The sequence below is a fragment of the Ailuropoda melanoleuca genome, chromosome 5 (genome assembly GCF_002007445.2).
Source record: "Ailuropoda melanoleuca isolate Jingjing chromosome 5, ASM200744v2, whole genome shotgun sequence".
Classification (NCBI taxonomy): Eukaryota; Metazoa; Chordata; class Mammalia; order Carnivora; family Ursidae; genus Ailuropoda; species Ailuropoda melanoleuca.
Genome location: NC_048222.1, coordinates 3,620,664 through 3,641,867, shown reverse-complemented (window position 1 = coordinate 3,641,867; position 21,204 = coordinate 3,620,664). Strand labels below are relative to the sequence as shown.

General features: G+C 45.0%; 1 protein-coding gene across 2 annotated transcripts in view; it reads right to left on the bottom strand.

Moving 5' to 3' along the window:
* DCDC2 (doublecortin domain containing 2) overlaps nt 1–21,204 on the bottom strand; it is a 142,718-nt gene that overhangs the window by 5,912 nt on the left and 115,602 nt on the right. Inside the window, exons 9-10 of one of the 2 annotated variants that reach the window (XM_034660256.1) lie at nt 2,736–3,038; nt 393–446 (exon numbers count right to left, since the gene is read on the bottom strand). In XM_034660256.1, the coding sequence (XP_034516147.1) occupies nt 393–446; nt 2,736–3,038 (357 nt within the window). The remainder of the gene's footprint in view (nt 1–392; nt 447–2,735; nt 3,039–21,204) is intronic. The other variant, XM_002923759.4, reaches the window with a different exon arrangement.

Below are 21,204 nucleotides of genomic sequence, written 5' to 3'. Positions count from 1 at the left end.
CCATCAAATATCAGAGAGATAAGGGCAGGAAGGAAACCAAGTACAGAGGCAGTATTTCTCCAATGGCACAGGCGTCCCTATACTTGGACTTCTCTTATGGTGTCAAGGATCCTGTCTCATATACAATGTGTCCTTCTCCCACTAGACTGAAATCCAAGGAGATGAGATTAGAATTCAATGGTTTTCAAACTTTGCTCCATGGAATGCTGGAGGCCCCTATAAGGGCCACCCATGTGGGGACAGGAGAACTAGCTCCAAGGCCCCGCCCCTACAGCCATAATTTATGCTCTAAAAAAGAAAAAGAAAAATACTGGGACTGTCCCTTATTTCACATTGTTATCTCATCAAGTGTCTCAAATAGAGCACGAGCTCAACAAATGTCCGTTGCTTACGGTGTGTTTCTCCTGTGTTCCCTGCCGTCTTCCTGTCATCACAGCGCACTGCGCCTAAGAACGGTTACACGGAACAAAATGTTATGTGACACACTGAACCCTTAGTCATTCTAGAAGTAAACAATCCTTTTGAAAAAGTTAATTTTTAATGTATAATTTATAATTCCTATGAATCTTGTTTTCCATATATTTGATATGCTTCAAATGTACCTGAACGAGTCCTTGAGGGAGAATGAAAACAACACGCATTTCCATGAGAAGAGAGATGAGTCAGGTAAGAGTCCATCTCTCTGTGGCTGACTGCTCTGCTTGGGCATTGGCAGGGTTGACATCCCTAACTCGTCACACAGTAGGCCTGTGTTCATCTGCAGCTCCACAAGTTTAGATTCACCATTAGTACATCCCGGGAAGCCCTGTACTTTGCATTATGTGACCTTGATCTTGACTGGGGCCCGATTCTTGTAAGAGGCCTATTTTTAAAAGTTAAATTTACAGAATAGAAAGATAGGTAATCCACTCATTTCTGTACAACCGTTTCAGGTTATAACACTGAATTAAAACCTAGAGCATTGGAAGAGGACCTACTGGATCTTATGACCTAGGTCCCACATAGGATTTGTACTTTGATTTCATGCTGTCGACTTTCATCAAAGGCAACGATTACAAAGACTTCATGAAGCCATGAAGCAGACTATTGTAGTTACCGTATCAACAGCAATAAGGACACTGTCCTCTGCGTTACTATGTTTTCCAGATGATATCCCCAGATGAACCATTTTGCTTCCCTTGAGAAAGAGTGTGTGTGTGTGTGTTCCTTGAGTAGTTCATTTTGTGTCCTTATTGAGGGAAAGGGAATCATGTAATTGACTGATTTCCTTTTCTAATTTTAGCTACAAACAACTTCAGGATACAAATTTTCACTCAATTTAGGTAACTACATAGAACGGCAGATGGGGAATTTCTTACTGACTACAACTGTGATTCCCTCACCTTGAGGAAAGAGGAAACAGGAGACACATTGAGTGTTTTCATTTAGATGTTGAGAATGTTTTTGGATAAATCAGAAACAGATTAAAGACAACTCTGTGCTGGTTATTAAAACCTGGCCACAAGAAGGTTTTGCATTTGACCATTACTAAATTTGATCCCCCCCCAAGCAAAACAAAACAGATGAGTCAATAATAAACCATCAAGAAAACCACACTCATGACACCAGGTGTCAGGAATAAAGACAGAAAGGCCCGCTTGAGAGGTTACAGTCTGAGGGAGGTGGGCCCTGCCCAGGGGGATAGACAGGAAGGTGTGGAGATCACCCTGCCTCTTACACTATGACGATGAACTTGAGTTTACTCATCAGTCTCCAATTTAATCATGCATCCTCTGGAAAAATGCCTGCACATGAGACTATCCTGCTGCAGGGCCCCTGGTGGGAAAATGGGCTAGGAGGGAGCTTTACCATGTAATTCCTTACCCTCTGTGTATAATAAATAGAACCACATATTATTAAGTGTCTGGTGCATTGAATGCTTAACTCAGTTAATCCACTTAACGTGGACTGTACAAGTGAAACTTTAACATCTCCAGAATGCAAAGAAGTCACCCGTGACAGAGGGGATGTTCTTTCTTTCATGTCTTGGTCTCATGGCCTTGATGTTCATTTCTTGCCTGTACCTCCCCTGAACTTAACTTACTTGTATTTGTTTATATTTGTTATATACATTCTCAGGAGCCTCTGCAAACTCTGTAGAATGAGATAAGGGATGGATGGATGGATGGATGGATGGATGGATACATACATACATGGGTGGATGGGTGAAATGGGTAGATGAGTGGGTGGATGAGGGGTGCATGGTGGTTGGGGGAAGAGCGGGTAGATGTGTGGATAATTGCATGGATGGGCAGATGGGTGGAGGAGTGGATGGGGAGGAGTGGATGGGCAGGTGGATGTCTGGATGGGTAGGTAGGTGGATGGCTGGGTGGGTGAGTGGGTAGATGGGTGGGTGGATGGATGGATGGATGGATGGATGGATGGATGGATGGGTGATTACTGGGTGGATGGGTGGGCGGGTGGATGAGTGAGTGGATGGGTAGACGGATGGATGAGTGGTGGGTGGGTGGGTAGATGACAGGACAGATGTGTGGATTCTCTGATCGGTGGATGACAGTACTTGTTAAATGACTGAAATAATATAGTCAAGTAAATCGTATTGAGTCCTTCCCTGCACAATAGTAAGTGGTTTCAATGCAAGTCTTAGGTGCCTGAATAGTTCCCTAAGTGCATGGGCGTGTGCACCACACACACATTCACGCATGAACACAAGTGAGCAAAAGCAATAGAAATACCTCATCTTGTCCACTGCCAGCTCCTTGCGACTTCACCTCCTCGTCCACTGCCTCCTGAGGCTCAGTATTAACCTGATCCAGCTCCTCGCCGTTTTCTTCATCGGTGCCTCCGTTACCACGGGCGGGAGCCACCTGCTCCTCGCCATGATCCGGGACCCCCTCGACTTGCTCAGAGGCACCTGTAGCCCCCTCCTCTCCTCCACCTTCAACTTCACCATTCATTCCCGAAAAATCTTCTTTCTGCTCTGCATCCTGGTTCGCTTTTTCTCCATCTTCTTCCTCATCTATGATTTCTGCGGGCCTCTGGCGAGTCAGAATGAATAATGGGTAAAAGTAAGCAGGGTAACAGAGATTTTCCACAGCGCATCATACCGATGCAATGATTATCATAAGACAGTCAAGTAAGACCTCCTTACACGTGCGTCGTGCTCTGCAGCAGGTAACGTGCTAACCCTTACTGAGTTCCTACGGAGTGCCTCTCTTCACAAGGATTTCCTCATTTGCTCCTCAAAACAATCCTGTGAGGTTGGTATTAGTCCCCTTCTACAGCTGAGAAAACTAGGGTGCAAAGGGACCAAATATCTAGCCCAAATCCCTCTGTACGCAAGCAGAAGAGATAGAATGAGGCGTGTGACTCCAGGAGCAGTGCTCGTAAGCCCCGCGGCAGAAAGGAAGCCAGACTGCAGGGCCTTTGGCCAGTACCTAGCGGAATATCCAGCCCAGAGGAGGAAGTTTTTAAAAAAGTCTCTGCGGAGAAGTCATCATCCCCACCGCGACTGCCTGGTGTGTATTCAGATCACTAAATACAGAAAGTGGGCAATGGTAGTGGCACCAGGATGTGAAGCCAGGCCTTCCAGCACCAATGTGGCCCACTGCCCACACAGCGCCTGGGGGCTCACCGTGACTCTCAAAACACAAACACAGCCAAGCAGATCCAAGGCCAAGAAACTCCATGTCCTTTCTACAAAAAATGATAAGTGCTCAAGAACTGATGAGCTCAAATGAGGCATTTTCCAAGTTATTTGGATACATGTAAATATGCTTTAAAAGACAGCAGGAGGCTGACTTCCAGAGCCAAGGCTTTGGAGAAAGACCCAGGTTCAAGCCCTGGCCAAGCACTTCCTGGCTGTCACGTTACTGCTGTGAGTGCCGGAGCCCCACTTGTAACCTGAGAATATAATAAAACATCCAGGAGGAATGAACGAGAGAAGTTATATGCAATGCCTACCACCGTACCTGGCACATCACATCCTAAGAAAACATTAGAGTCGCTTCCCATTTGCATGACATGCTCTGTCCTAGAGTCCTCATATTTTTCACTGCCTGCAATAAAATAACAGCTTTTCTTTTCTAGTATAGACAGAACACAGGATTTGTTCTAAGTTAGGACCTAGACCTGCCTCTTTCTGATTGACACTGGACAGGTCAGGCAGTCCCCCAGAACCTATAACAGGAGGGTCTGAGATGCAAATCACCCTGACCACCCCCCCTTCCAGCTCTAGAAGTCCATTCTCCTCAAACTGCTCAAATGCTTGTTATGACGTCTTAATGGTCTTCTTGTAAAAGTTAACGCAATACTCTCCATTTTGGAAGTAAAGAAAAAAAAAAAACAGAGCGGACTGAAAGTTCAGGGCAAAACTACACACATTACTTTGAAGAAGAAAAGAGCTGAACCGTGTTTATATTCTGCCCAAAATAGAGTCTCAGTTTTACCGCATGATATCAAGGATGCACCTCAAAAAAATGAAAGAAAAAGAAATAGCGTTCCTAAGATACTCCAACAACCGTGGCATCTGTCATCACGCAGCTTAAACCGTAGCACAGTGAGGCTGTGTCTTTCACATTTCCATTCGGATGCTTAATGTTGAACCGCATGGGGTCCCCGCCATCCCTAAGCTTGCTCCCAGGGTGAGGCCTTTGGGAAGGCCAAATGCTGGATGGAAATGGATACGCGGGGGGGGGGGTGAATCTGCCAGATGGTGCCAGGACAGAAGATGAAGATTTATGAAATGGAACCTATGATGATTGGTAAGGATTTCCAGCTTTGATGTATACGACCAAAATGAATGAAGGTGAGAAAAACCTCCAATTTCCAAGAGGCAAAACAGTATATACGCTCCCATGCCCACACCCCTTGTCCCACTGTCTCTACAGAGAACACTCATGGCAAAGCGCTGAGCCGAGGAAGAGTGTGCTGAGTGAAAGGGTGGGCGCTGTCATCACGAAAGCAGCGGACAGGAAATGTCGGGGGCCAGAGTTGGTGTGTATGCACCCCTGAGCGGCAAGGGCTTTGAGGGGGCTTCCTCAATAGGACACTAGGACAGAGAGGGGACTCCAGGCAGCAAAGAGCTAGAACAAGGAGCCAATTCAGATCACAGTGGGTGGCTTCCCAGTCCCATGTCACAAGAGGCCAAGAAAAGGCCGAGGGGTCTCAAGCCCAGAGACTGCACGCTCCTTTCCAGGGACTCTGAAGGATGTGGGGGGTACTCACTGTGCCACCCTAAGAGACATCTGCAAGGCTCGGTCACTGTGACTCATGGATGGGCCTGGAATACCCATCCGTCCTGACCAGTACTCTGGATGCTGGGCATTCAGAGACAAATACAACAGGACTCAAGGTGCTCAGAGCCGTGCAGTCACAGGCACACTGTAACATGGCCCGAGGAAAGAAGTGCCCAGCGCATGGGTCAGGAAGGGGACCTCCCTCTTAGCCCCGCACACGCATCAGGAAAAGAAAAAGGAAAAGCCGTGTGGTACTTTAGCATCACGCAGCGACGACCACGCAGGGCGAGGATTTGAACCCAGGGCGACAGTTTGCCCCTGAGGCCCGACGTTCTTCCTTAAGGAAACGGCACAGGAAGCCGCTGCTTCACATAGTCACGGTGGCCAGTACACTCGTGTACCTTCCACGGCCAGGAGGCAGGGCGCTGCAGGACACAACTCTGCTTTCAGGCTTTGAAGCATTACCGACCTGGGAACAAAACATCTCTGCATTTCTATGGAAGACTTCTGGTGTCATCTAGGGAGGGCACGTTGTAAAGATGGCCAGGCAGAGTCCCCAGAGCCTTACGGAACAAAACTCCGGAGATACTATGGCACTGATGGCCCACAGGAGCAGAGTTCTTTCTAAATTATTTCTGAGAACTGGATAATTGCATATCACCCTGCTAGAAACCGTTAGTGTGTCTAAACTTGCGCTATTCAGAGCAACATTTGGTTTTGGCTTTAAAGAGAAGTTATGCAGAATTTTATAATAAAAACATCGAATGATAACAACAGAGAAAACCCCAAATTTACTGCGAACATTTAGGGATGTAGACGTGTTCCTTGTCTCTCTGAGGATTTAATACAGGAACTTGCTAACGTCTGCTAAGGTGACTGACTACTTATGTGTCCAGAGAAGTCTGTTTTCCTTTCCCGAAATCTGGGTGTATACCGAAATGTGCCAAAATCGTGTGAGTTGGTTTTAGTTTTTAGTTTTGTGTTTCTCATCTTACCCTTATTCTTCACTCCTAATTCCCAAACACATATGCATTTTTTTTTCTTCTTTCCATGCAAGCAGCTGGGACAGACCTAACCTCTCTCCAAGGAAGGAGACGCCCAGCCCTGAAATTGAGGCTCTGTTCTCCCCACCATGATGAGCACGACCCTTCCATCCATTCGTTCTGTTGCACTTTCCCACCATGGCCACCTCACCGTCATCACAGGAAACCACGTCTGGTTACCTCAGCTGCACGAAATGAAAAATTAAGGTGCTGCGCTACCAACTGGATCAATTTAAATAAGACGGTAACAGGAGTTAAAAGGTTTATAATGCTTTAAAATATCCACAGTGTGGAACACAATTTATTATTATGATAACACTACAACTCAGGCCAAAAAAAAAAAAATTCTGCTATGACAGATCCATAATGAATAAATGAAAAGCAATGTGCTTTTTGGTGTAATCTCCTTTGAAGCAGGCATTAAATTATTAAAGATGTTTCCAGTGCATACATCAATCAAATCATCCCCGGAAGGAACACTGGGTTTCACACCTGTAAACACACACACACACACACACACACACACACACACACACACAGAGAGATAAAATTTATACCATGATGAGGACCTGCAGAGAAGCAAAAGAACACCCCTTGCACAAGACGGTGGGGGTCCACAGTGGGCGGAAGAGAGGAGGGAGAGTCAGCAAGCTGCACACTTCCTCAACCCTTGCCCCCCTCTCCTGACGCAGAGAAACTCTCCAGGAGGACGCCGGTGCCCCTCACATGAGCCCGGCCGGACGTTCGGCCCCAGCGCTGGGATTCCCGCACAGCAGAGTCTGCACTGGAGAATGAATGCCGTTCCTAGAGGCCTTGGGCTCTCCCCTAACAGCTAGAACAGCCCTTCCCTGCGGGGCAGGCTGTGAGGTCGCTCTACGCAAGGCCAGACCCAGAACGTCACATACTGTATGATTTCATTTCCACGAAACATTCAGCATAGGTCAATCTGTAAAGGTGGGAAGTGGATTCGTGGTTGCCAGCCTTGGGGAGAAGGGGGAATGGGGAGAGGCTGCTTAATAGGCAGGAGGTTTCAGGGTGCCTGAGTGGCTCAGTCAAATTGAGCATCTGACTCTTGGGTTAAGGCTTAGTGCATGGGGCGCCTGGGTGGCACAGCGGTTAAGCGTCTGCCTTCGGCTCAGGGCGTGATCCCGGCGTTATGGGATCGAGCCCCACGTCAGGCTCCTCTGCTATGAGCCTGCCTCTTCCTCTCCCACTCCCCCTGCTTGTGTTCCCTCTCTCGCTGGCTGTTTCTATCTCTGTCAAATAAATAAATAAAATCTTAAAAAAAAAAAAAAGGCTTAGTGCATGATCTCAGGTTCCTGGGATCGAGCCCCATGCCAGGCTCTGGCACTCAGCAGCAAGCCTGCTTCTCCCTCTCCCTCTGCCCTTCCGCCCTGCTCGCACACTCTCTGTCTCTCTCTCTCAAATAAATAAATCTCGAAAAAAAAAATAGGCATGGGATTTCCTTTTGGGGAGATGGAAAATGCCCTGGAACTAGACAGAGGGAACAGCTGAACAACACTGAATGTTTGAAAGGCCACAGATCTGTATATTTAAGAATGGTTAATAGTTCATTGTTAGGAAAATCTTCAATTTCTTTTTTCTTTCTTTCTTTCTTTCTTTCTTTCTTTCTTTCTTTCTTTTTTTCTTTTGTGGGGGTGAGCACGAGCACAAGCAGGAGAGCTGGGGAGGGGCAGAGGGAAAGAGAATCTTAAGCAGGCTCCACACCCAGCACAGAGCCTGATGTGGGGCTCTATCCCACGACCCTGAGATCATGACCCTGAGATAGTAACCCGAGCCAAAATCAAAGAGTCAGACGCCCAGCTGACCAGGCCAACCAGGCACCCCTCCTGCTTCAACTTTTGTAAGCTCCAACTCCTGACCACCAGGTAGAGTTACGTGGCCTCCTCTCTGTGTCTGCTAAGATGCCCACAGAACGTGTCACCTAACTGAGGAACCAACCTCTAGTTATCTCCCTGCTTTATTCTGCAGTTACACTCCAAGCAGGAAGTCACTGGGGTGTTGAATGAATGAGAAAGCTGCATGAATGAACTAACAAATAGATCTGAGACAAGCAGCTTACTTGGAATTAAAACACCGAATGTGCTAGAAAAATATTCCTAGTCCCCTGGCTCCCCCACCAAAAAAAAAAAAAAAAATCTTTACAACTATTTAATTTCCTCAAAATCCCCAAGTAGTTCTCAGTCTCTGTGCATTCAGCTGGACCTGCCCTGTTGTCAGGGTGTGGGAATAGTCACAGCTAGCCAGGCACCAGCATTAAGTCAGGGAGCAAGGCTCAGGTGCACGGAGCCCATGTTCCACCCCACCTCAAAGAACACTACAAAGATCCCAATAACCTTAATAATTTAGAAAGAGAAAGGTAGATGCACCAGCCAAAGGGAGGGGCTGGGGGGTAAGGGGAGGAAGGAGCAGGGATCCCAAAGGAAAAGGTAAGATTAAGAAATGGCAATTCATCTTGAAGGAGCTGAAGAAGGAGGAAGAGAAACGGAAAAAAAAAATCCTTTTCCCCAGGTCCCATTACAGGGTCCCTTCTGCAGATAAGGAAGCAGCACTCCCATCCATGACCTCACCCCTCCACCTGGCAGAAGCCGGTTCTCAGGTGATCCCGAGAGATCGTGTTCCTACCCCAGCAAGATCACGGGGGGCTCCTGCACAAGATCTGTGACTGCTGATGTCTGTTGCAGCGATGGCATCGACCGCCAACGTCAAATACACACTGTGCAGGGTGAGGTAGCTGGGACTCTGCTCCTGGCCAGCGATGTCACCGCACCCGGCCCGAGTATAATTACACTCCAAGCAGGTCACGCCCTTCATCTTCAGTTGGGGGGGCAAACTGGCGGTAGCCAGTTAGGGGGACGATAATGACAGACGTGTAGGTAGCACGTTACGCTTCTCAAAGTACTTTCACAAATACTTTCTCATTTTATCTTCCCGAGCAGTAGGCAGGCAGGGTTATCCCCATTATACAGCGTGGGAAACTGAGCCTGAGGAAAAGTCAAGGAACTTGCCAAAGGGTTATGTGGCCAGTGGGTGGTATCTTTCATCTACATTTTTAAAAAAATTAACAAGGATTCCAGTTGAGGGATACTGGTCCCAGTAGTTTATATACTGGTCACCATGGTACCCAGGTACCAGCCAGCCCCACCCTTCCCATGGGACAGACTGAAAGCCAGAGGGACTGGCTCGCTGAGCTGGGCTCCACGCCTCCGCCTCTCCCCTCTCACCACCTCACCTCCAGGCACCTGTCTGACAGACAAGACTTCAAAAGCTGACTCCTCCACTGAAAATTAGTCTTTTGATTTGCCGAGTAGACACACCCCATTTTCTCACTCTTTGGGGCTGAACTGTGTCCCCTCAGAATTTACATGCTTAAGTCCGAACCCCCAGTGCCTCACAAGGTGACTGTATTTGGAGTTGGAGCCTCTAAAGAGGTAATGAAATTAAAATGAGGTCCACAGGGTGGGCTGTGATCCAATATGACAGATGCCCTTACAAGAAATAGGACACAGACATGTACAGAGTAAAGACTACGTGAAGACATCGGGAGAAGACATCCATCTACCAGCTGAAGAGAGAGAGCCCAGAAGAAACCAAGCTGCCAAAACCGTGATCTCACACTCCCAGCCTCCAGAACGAAGTGTACTGGTACTCTGTTCCGGCAGCTGACCAGACCACGATGTTCACCAGGCACCACCTTACCTCCCTTTTCCTCCTCAGCCCCCCACACGTTCATGTTCATGTTCATATTCTTTCCTCTCTCTCCCTCCTTCTTCCTTCAGCACAAATCAGGGAAGTTGGGCTCCTCATGAAGGGAAGAGGGCTGGCTGGATGTGGCAGGGTGGGGAGGGCAAACCCAGTCCTTCCCAGACGTGAGTACTGGGGGCTGGGGAACATCCTCCGTTCTCCTTGGAACAGGCTGAAAGAAGTCCTGTCCCCTGCACCACGCCATTAACTCATTCTGTTCCCTCTACCTTCACCCGGAATGCTCTTCCTTCCCCTGTTAGACCCACTTTCCCTTCAAGCCTTCCTGGCTCCTTCAAGCAGCCGGTATGCCTTACCTGTGCCCTCCTGAGACCTGTCAGATCTCCTCAGTTCACTCTACCCACAGTGTGCGATGATTCACTATTTATGTGATATGAAAACAGTGGACATGAGTTGCTACCGATTAGACGCCTCAAATGATATTTGGAATGATCACGGAATAATGGGGGAAATATCAGCCTTGGCTCTGCAGAGGCCCTCTGGAAGGTTCTAGAAGCCAGAGCTCTTTCTTATTCATCTTTGTATCCATTGCCACACTTACCGTGGTATTATACAGTCATTGTCTTGAATTAAACACAAGTATGCTACAGGCAAAAATTCAGCATAATATGTGCCTTTGGAAGGGACAGATGATGGCAATGAGGCTCACATTTCCTGGGTACTCTCCAGGTACCCGGCCACGATACGGTCAGAAATACACCACTTGGGGAAGGCATTTTTGGTTAAAATTCTAGTTGTAAAAAGTACCTTGAAATAGTTAGTGCCTCTTTTTTTTTTAATTTAAATTCAATTAGCCAACATATCATCGGGTTTTGGCGTAGTGTTCCATGATTCACTGGGTTGCATGTAAATAGTGCCTTTTTAAACAAGAATAGTATTTTTTATGTTAAAAAATACCAATTTTTTTGAAAGCTGGGAGAAAATAGGATTGACTGTCGACAAAATGATCTTTAGCCCTAAAGACAATTCTACAAGATTTAGTCTAATTACCTCACCCTGCCATTCTTTGTTAAGAGTCATGTTACAGAAAGGAGACAAAGCATAGCAAAGGCGACAAGTCAGGAAGATGCTTTCACCTATCCTTCAAGTCTTCTCCCCCGAAGAAGGGGATTTACCTTCTTCTTTATATTTACCTCATATTTTAGCCAACTTGTGACTAAAATTTTAAGAGAACCAGTTCTCAGGTAGGAATTGTTTCTCCAAATAGTATGTCCATCCTAAACTCTCAGGACCAGCTCAGACTGTGAGGAACTGTGGAATCCTATGTCCTGTATAAATCACAATTCCTAGTCTTCACTGGAGTCAAGAAAGGGTATTCACTAGACCTTCTCTGTGACACTCACTGAACCGATGTGCGTAATAGTACAAGGATCACAGAAGTCACTCAAATGATTTCAGCCTCACGGCCTCTCTGACGTCAGGAACATCCCAGCATGGCTAGAGTAACAGACATGCTACATATATATTTACAATTGCAGACAATATGCACCCTGAAACATACAAGTTTGTATAAGAAAGCTGAGAACTTTTACCCTTCAAAAAGCATGTTACTTAGGGTTGCCTGGGTGGCTCAGTCGGTTGAGCGTCTGACTCTTGGTTTTGGCTCAGGTCACAATCCCAGGGTCGTAAGATCGAACCCCCGCATCAGGCTCCGTGCTCAGTAGGGAGTCTGCTTAAGATTCTATCTCTCTCTCTGCCCCTCCCACTGTTAAAAAAAAGCACATTATTTATCATAAGAAATTGCTCTTAAAAAGGTCCTCTACAAAGTTTCCGTATTTCTCCTTTTTTTTTTTAAGATTTATTTATTTAGGGGCGCCTGGGTGGCACAGCGCTTAAGTGCCTGCCTTCGGCTCAGGGCGTGATCCCCGCGTTGTGGGATTGAGCCCCACATCAGGCTCCTCTGCTATGAGCCTATTTCTTCCTCTCCCACTCCCCCTGCTTGTGTTCCCTCTCTCACTGGCTGTCTCTGTCAAATAAATAAATAAATAAATCTTTATTATTTTTTATTTTTTTAAGATTTTATTTATTTATTCAACATAGATAGAGACAGCCAGTGAGAGAGGGAACACAAGCAGGGGGAGTGGGAGAGGAAGAAGCAGGCTCCTAGCAGAGGAGTGATGTGGGGCTCGATCCCAGAACGCCAGGATCACGCCCTGAGCCGAAGGCAGATGCTTAACGACTGCGCCACCCAGGTGCCCCCATATTTCTCCTTAATACAGCACCAGTGTTGGTATTCTAAGTGCCTTTTGCCTGCATTCACTTATATGCACATCTTGCTATTTATTTCGTAACAGACAGTATGAGATAATGGCTGATTTGTATGGTGAGTCAGGAAAGGTCTAGTTAATAGCGCTGGCTGCATCCTAGCAGGGATGGCTCTAAGTATTCAGGATTCCTAGAGAGTGTGCATGCGGTGACTAAGGTTAACTCAGGATTCCTGAGTGGTGAGAGGAAGGGAGATGGAATATGGAAATTATATGGAAATGAGTCACACAATATCGAAAGCGTCAATTACTTGGATGGTATTCACGGGCAGCCGAGGCTGCTCGAGGACTTGCACTTTAAACTCCCATCACACCTTTGACAGTGACAGCACAGCAGCACCCAAAATTAGAAACTGGAAAGGCATCTACACAGAGACCACAGCTGATGTCCCACCCGCTTTAGTAAGTAAATGTTGATTTGTCTTATATTTGCGTCAAAATTCCCCGAGGAATATATGTTAAGGTTTAAGACCCTGGCTATCTGAGAGGATAGAGCAAGTTAGAACTTTCTAGTCAAGGTACCCTCCCTAACCACCACGTCTCCTCCCCAATCTCACCTGTCACTTCCTCCTCCCTGAAACCCACTCCACCAGGAAGCGAAGATCAGCGCAAACAAGAAACAAAACGACGACCTTAGATATGTCCACTTCTCATGTAACATTTACTGCATCTGTGCTTCAGGAACGAGGGGAGAGTTTGATTCAGGCTCTGGGATGGAAGGTGTTTCTCTGGATTTCATGGCAGAGTTCGGGCATTGGTGTTGCAGACACAGAAGTCACCTTACTTGTTTTTATTTCAGTTCCCATGGAAACTAAAAGTCATCTTGTACCCAAGTGAAATGAGGTGTTTGGAAAAAATCAGTTTCAATTTTTCATGATAGCAAAGTACCATTTCCTGTTTTCAGCTTTCACAGAGGGGAGAAGAAAAATAAATAAATAAAAAGGTTCAGATGTGGTTTGAAGTACCATGACCTACAAAAAAGGAGGGTTATGTTCATAGATGTGACCCCGCAAAGACACGACAGAGGGAAGCTCTGGCAGCCACCTGCTGAGAGCTGGCTCTCCCAAGCCCACGAAGCTCCCCCCATTCCTGAGACACCCAGATGGGAAGACAGAATACACTGCAAACTTCTATTTAGATAGCATGAGAATATTTTAGTCATCATTAGAAAAAAAAAATCCCCATTAAGTTCTCTCACTTTAGAAGTAAATGTTGATTTTCTCTCACTTACATCAGAAATCCCCGAAGGCTACATTTTAATGTTTAACACCATTTCCATCAAGTAAACACAAATCTAGAAACAGGATGTCACAAAGAGCCTTGTTGAGGAGGCACAGGGAAATTAAGAAGCCAGATTACCGCCATCTTAACTCCTACAGCGGTGTGCCATCTTAACTCCTGCTCCTTGCAGCAGCAAACGTGAACACGATTCATGGAGAGGACAGGACTTGAAAGAATGGTGGAGATACTGTTTTTACAATAATCCCTTTCACTTCAGTGAAGGCACTGACAGCCAAGGAGCCCTCCACACAGATGGAATGTGTTGCTGTTTGTGGGAAAACTAGAAGTCCCTAATCTCCCCCATTGCCCTTCCTCAAGGTGCTGAGAGAGAGAGTTCCAAGTTGGAAGCCAAGAGCCCTGGGCGCCTGTGTGGACTCCCTCTTCAACAGGCTGTGGCTCTGTGGGAAGACATGGCAAAATAAGGAGTGCGCACCCATGTCCTTCTGGTTTTAAACATTTTCTAAGTCTTATTTTAACAAATACATTCCATGGAAATAGACTTCCAGGTCTGGTCAGAAAAAGCAGCCCCCTCTACCTTTCTGTGTCTTTTATTACACATGGAAGAGTGATGCAGAGAAGCTCTCCATCTAGCTCGCCTGTCACAGGAGAAAATGCAAGTTGCGGCAGAGTCCCCATAAGCCAGCCGGTCGGGTAAGTGGTGAGACCACGTGAGGGCACGGAGAACAGGATTAATGGGCATCTTGGGATTTCAAACCTCTCCTTTCTGGTTAGACTACAGGTTTTTGAAAAGATTTTACTTATTTATTTGAGAGAGAGAGAGCAGATGCAGGGGGAGGAGCAGAGGGAGAGGGAGAAGCAGACTCCCCACTGAGCAGAGAGCCCAATGTGGGGCTCAATTCAAGGACCCTGAGATCATGACTTGAGTCAAAGGCAGATGCTCGAATGACTGAGCCACCCAGGCGCCCTGACTACAGATTTTTTTTTAATGGCATTATGTTCTATATGTGTAGACAAATAATTACAAGCTCAGATGCCCCCAGGGGCTGGGCAGATGACAGAGGTGTGTAACCCTGGAGCGGTGTTCCTAACACGGCCTGCTGTGGTCTGGGGAGTGCTGAAGAGTGCTCGGGCTACTAAGGAGATTCCGTAAGCCCTGTGTCAGCCAGAGAGGAGTCTCTTGTAGGAGATTTGGTCACAGGCTGTCAGTTTGTCGTCACTAGCGGATATTCTATAAAGACAGTTTATTTTCCCTGTGATGAATTAGTGTGGAAGTGATTTCTGGTTAAATACAGCAAGTGGAACAAATGTGGTGGGTTTTTTTTTTCTTAGCTCCCTTCTGATATCCCTCTAAATTGTCGGTAAAGGCAATTTTTAAAAAAGGATGAACCTGTAAGGGCACAGAAGCCTGGAAAGGAAACAATAGCCACAAAATTTGGAAAACAGTAAAGCCAACAGATACAGAGCCAATAATAACAGAACTTATGCCGCTAAAATTTCTCCTGTGGGAAGGGAAGCCAAGAAGCCAACTTCTGCACGCAGAGGGACCTACACAAAGCAGAAGGACTGGCGGAAACATCTATCTCTGGAAGAAGGGGCATAGGTGTGACTAAAAATAAGGGGACTGGCTTAGAGTCTTTAAAAGAAGCAGACAGATACACTCCCTGCCCTTGAGAAATACAGGAGGTTTCTTCTTTAAAGATGTTGAACTACAGGAGAGCTGGACTCAGCACAGATGAGAACAAGGGCACCACGGGCACCGTACTGAAATCAGGAAGAATAAATCTCTTTACCTAACAGCAAGATCCCCAAGACCCTGTCCCACAGTCAGATCCCCAAATGCTCACAGCCAGGCTGACACCTGAAAGATTCCATTCAAACGAAACAGACCAATCCAAAAGAACAATGAAAAATGGAGGTCTGCCAACGAAATGGCAAAAACCAATCACCCTACAGTGAAACTCACCCAACCTAAGGAGCTGAGCCTATGTATACAGAATTTTCCTAATGCTTCATCCTAAAATCTAACCAGACATACATCTTAAATTTATACAATGCTATATGTCAGATATATTTCAAGTTAAAAAAAAACAAATCTAACCAGACAGCCAAGGAACACCCCTAACATGGAGACAGAGATCAAAACCTAGAAAGAAACAAAGAAACTCAGAAGAAACAAGAAACGTTTCAGGAAAAGGAAGTTTAAAATAATAGATGAATCCTTGGCGATATAAAGGAAGATATCACATCCATAAAACAAGAATAGGATGCTACAATTATGAACATTCAGAGAATATGAAAAAAGCTCCTAGAAATGAAAAATATGATGACAAAAAAAATCAATAGATGGAAGGTAAGTGCTGAGGCTTTTTGATTTTAAAAGAAGTTGAGAAAATAGTAAAAAATTTCTAGAGATGGAACATAGGAGAGATAAGTGGAGGGTCAGTCTAGGCAGGCCTGTATCCAAATATTTGGAGTTCCAGAAAGAAAGAAGTAGAGAGAAGGAAACTGTCAAAGAGACAGTTCAATAATTTTTTTTTCTAGAACAGAGAAATAAACATTACCAAAATTAAAAAGCCCATGAGAGGGGTACCTGGGTGTCTCAGTCAGTTAGACATCTGATTTTGGTACAGGTCATGACCTTGGGGTCCTGGATTGGGCCCTGCATTGGGCTCCCTGCTCAGAGAAGGGAGTCTGCTTGTCCCTTTGACCCTCCCCCTACTTGGGCTCTCTCTTTCTCTAATAAATAAAATCTTTTTAAAAAAAAGTCCACTGAGTACCCAGTCTAGTGAGCAAAAAACACAGCACCAAGGCACATTACTGGAAATTTTCAGAACACCAGAAACAAAAGAGTCTAAAAGCTTCCAAAGAGGAAAAAAAGATTATTTACAAAGGTTCTGCAAACAGAATGACACCAATCTTTCCAAGTGCCCTTCTGGATGGAAAGGACAACTGAGCAATGGTTTCAAAATTCTCAGAGAAATCATTATCTTACCTAAAATGTTATACCCAGCCATACCTACAGTCAAGTTTGAGTCGAAAAAAAGACACATTCAGACATGCAAAGTCTCAAACACAATGTGCTTCCCATGCCGCTGTTTCCAGGAGACCACTAGGGTGAATTGACAAGAAATGAAGGTGTGACCAAAAAGGGGGAAGATGTGGAATCCAAGGGATAGGAGATCCATCCCCTGAAGAAGTGAAGGAAATTCCCAAGATGATGGTCCAGAAAAATACCAGCATAACTCTAAACAGCAGATCCAGAGAACACATAACCAGTTTGAGAGCGATGACTGACGTGTCTGAGATAAAGATGAAGTTGAAATGTCACAGTCACTGCACACACTTGCATACAGCAAGAGGAAATCCACTGCCTGGCAGAGTTTAGAGATGGCCTGGTAACAGCTACACAGAAAACTAAGCAAATGAATTTTAAAAAAAAAGGCAATTACTAAAATAGGAAGGAGGAAAAGAGTGTTATGCAGGAAAGGAAATGTGACCAGAGTCCACTCTGGCTCAACTAACAATAAGGCTGACATAGTAAAAATAATGTACAGATTAAATATGGACTCAGGCAAAAATCATCATAAAACGAGAGTGGAAAGAAAGAAGGAGAAGGTCGTGTGTGTGTGTGCACGCATGCGTGTGTGTGTGTGTGTGTGTGCATGTGGCCTTATTGAGGGGTGGCGGAGAAAAGTCGGTAAGAGATTTAAACATCCATCTTCCAGTCATTAGAGATAAAGTGAACTGTATCTAAATCTGAAAACTAAAATCAAGAAACTTATTTTATCAATTGGAGATGTCACCTATTTAAAAGGATCTCCATTATTTAATGTACCTCTTAGAATAAAAAAAAAATGCCAATTAAACTATGACATGCAATCACTTGCAAGACCCCAAATTTCAGAGGTATTCAAGTGGAAGGGAGGGAAGGGTGTATGGTTTAGCAATACACTGGTGTGTTCTACGAGAAAGAGCTGAATCCAGGTGAGGAGGGGTGAGACACGTGGTTGCTACTGTTGTTGTAATCTTTGTTCAACTTTAAAAAATATTATATATTATATGTGTAACTTAATGGTTAATTAAGATTTAAATAAATAAAGAAGAAGAGTATATATCACAACCTCCAGCTAAAAAAAAAAGCTTTCCCTGCTCCAGTGTTCATGATACAGCTTAAATGCTATTTAATGAAACTACTTTGCATAAAAACATCCTGTAATTCTCATTATTTTACTATTCAAAATCAACTACAAATGGATGAGGAGAGCTATAAAATAATCGGAAAGTTACTCTCCCCTAGGGGCGCCTGGGTGGCTCAGTCATTAAGGGTCTGCCTTCAGCTCAGGGCATGATCCCTGCGCTCTGGGATCAAGCCCCACATCAGGCTCCTCCTCTGGAAGACTGCTTCTTCCTCTCCCACTCCCCCTGCTTGTGTTCCCTCTCTCGCTGGCTGTCTCTCTCTCTGTCGAATAAATAAATAAAATCTTTAAAAAAAAAAAAAAAGTAAGTAAGTTACTATCCCCATCTTCTGCCTTCTCTCCAATGGAACAAAATTCAAAATATAGCTTCTTATTTGCCTATTTTATAGGAATTTGTTTGCTTGGGCTTCTGAGATGGTGGGCTCTCCTGCCTGATCTTTACTTACTAGAGGCAGTTTACTTAACGGAGTAGGCTCATTTGTTGCCTCTTTAGCTTGGAAAAGCATCGATTTATATGTGGCACATGCGTCACCAATGCCAGAGCGTAACCACAGGTCCTGGTTAATCAGGCACTTGCCCCACTGCTTATGAGAAACCAGACTGATTTGGAGTGTGCATGCAAGAAAATAATAATAATAATAATTTTTAAAAGAGTACTTTATTCTTGCTAGACCTAAACTCTCTCCTGAGAAAAGATATTTATTCTAGCCTCCCCACATACATTTTTAAAAATGTGTCATTCTTCAGTTTCCAGTGGGTTTGGAAGTAGAATTAGATCCAGGATCGTCTAAAAAATGACAAGAGTCTGAACATTGGGTCAGAGATCAGCCACGTTCTTGGCGGAACGAGTCCACATTTACACACGTTGAAACACACAAACACATGCAGTAGAGGCAAGGACTCCGGCAGGTCTGAAATTTTACCCTACTTACAAGCTTACCCATTGCCTGCCATGATTTCATGGATGTGGCAGAAGACAGGAGACTCCTGAGTTAGAGACAGAGAGCTTTATTGCTCACGACAATAGTAGTAGCCAGAGTATAACCACGGGCACCCACTCCCCAAGGCCCCATTCCCCCAGGGCAATGGGAAGGGGGGCAGGTGATACAAATAGCGGCTTACATTCCAGGGAAAGAACCCAATCTTCTTTCTCCGAATACTTTTATTGTGCTAAAATACACATAACATTTACAATTTTGACTAGTTTCTTTTTTATATTTATTCATTTATTTTAGAGGGAGAAAACACATGCGTGCAGGGGTGGGAAGGGCAGAGGGAGAGGGAGAGAGTCTTAAGCAGACTCCATGAGCCCAACGGAGGGCTCGAGCCCATGACCCTGAGATCACGACCGGAGCAGAAACCAAGAGTCAGACGCTTAACCAACTGTGCCACCCAGGCGCCCCCAATTTTGACTAGCTTTGAGCATACAATTCGATGGCACCGTATCTTTTATAATGGATACTAACCCTCCCTGACCCTGCACCACGGGAAGACATTATCTTTATGACGCTGAACAACAAACAAACCTAGCCTTTGCTCTACGCCAGGGCTCTCATCGCAGTCCCATTAACATTTTGGACTGAACAACTTTTTGTTGTGAGGGCTGCCGTGTGCATTACAAGATATTAAGCAGTATTCCTGGCCACTTCCCACCGGATGCCAGGTTATGCCTCAGTTATAACAATCAAAAAATGTCCCCAGAAAGTGCCAAACATCCCTTAGAGGCAAGACTGCCTCCAGCTGAGAATGACTGTATCAGAGGAAGTCACTCTGTCTGTCTTCCAAGCTTGTTCAAACATCTTTGAAAAGATAGTCCAAAAAGAAAGGAAGGAAGGAAGGAAGGAAGGAAGGAAGGAAGGAAGGAAGGAAGGAAGGAAGGAAGGAAAGAAAGAAAGAAAGAAAGAAAGAAAGAAAGAAAGAAAGAAAGAAAAGAAAGATAGTTCAGAACAAAGGCAATCTGTCCCTCTGCTCATAAGATATGCAGAAACACAAGAGATCCATGGAGAATTGGCTCCCAGCAATATTTACTTCTAAAACCTGATCTCCTTTTAGGCATAGATACGATTACACATGATAGTTATACACACACACACACACACACACACACACACACACACACACACCCCTGTCCATGGCCCTTTGACTGAAGTTATAACATGAACCATTTAGATGATAGGAAATCACAAAGAAATTAACTAGCTATGGCCCAAAAGGGAGTTTATGTAAGTGTCATTTATAGCTGAGCCAAGGAGCGTATGATGACTACATTTCCTTTCCTGTGCGAGAATTTTTTTCCTTTCTTAAGCTAATAATTGGCTTTTTTGGGTTTGGTTTTTTGGTTCTGGTTTTGGTTTTTTGGTTTATTTGTTTTTGCATTTAATACTATTTCCCTATGTAAAGTAGGGGTGATAAGACCTGTGTTCCAGGGCTGTCATCACAATTACAGGAGATAAAAGTGCCTAGTACGGTGCCTGGCACTCGGTAGGTACTTGGTGAACGGTACCTGCTGCTTCATGAAGAGTTGTTCTTCACTGTCATGGAGCTTTTCACTAATTTCTCCACACCCTCACTCGGCTTTTCACAATACTGATAACATAGCTGTTGAGGATACGGAGCAAACGGTCAGCAGGCCACAGGAGAACGAATCTAAGACCGGACCCCATAAGCATCTCTCGCCAACCGCTAATTCCAGCTCTGTCACTAATAGGGTCAAAGAAGAAAGGAATTCTGACCTCTGTGTTACCCGGTTTTATTCCCTTCAAACTGACATCAGTGTGTTGACGTTGCCCAGCTTTTGCCAATCTGTTTACTCAGTTTCTCTGCATACTCGCATTTTAATAAGCTAACCCTCTCCAGTCAACTGAGAAATGGGGCTCTGCAGACACTTATCCAAGGCCGTTCAGGTAGCGGCAGAGATCAGCTCCTTCTGTCTGTCTGCTCCCCTTCCTTGTGACACCAAACTTCCAAGTAAAGAAACACCTATCACAGATTTTGAAACTTGTTAAGAGATTAACGAAGAGATTTCTCTTTTGGTAATCGTGGTCTGATTTTCTCTTGATCTCTGGCATTCTGACTCCGGAATAAATCCTTCTTCTTTTGGGCAGCTGGTCGGATGCTGTATGTACCTGATGATTACTCTTCTTTGTCTTCAAATGTAACATTTAATTATAGCTTCACGGAAGACTTAAAATGCCATTTTCCCTCAGGGAAAAAAAAACCTATAACTGCAGTTTATGAAAAATTATAAGTTGTAGCTAATCCCGGGTAATAAATTGGATTTTTGAAATCTGTGTGATTTTTAACACATTAGGCTTTTCATCAGGAAGGCGATGCTTATGGGAAATGCCTGTGGAATAAGCAAGCGGCAATTTCACCGCCACACTGTTAAGACAAATACAACTGAGAAGATCATCTAAGGAACTTGCTGGATTGTGAAATT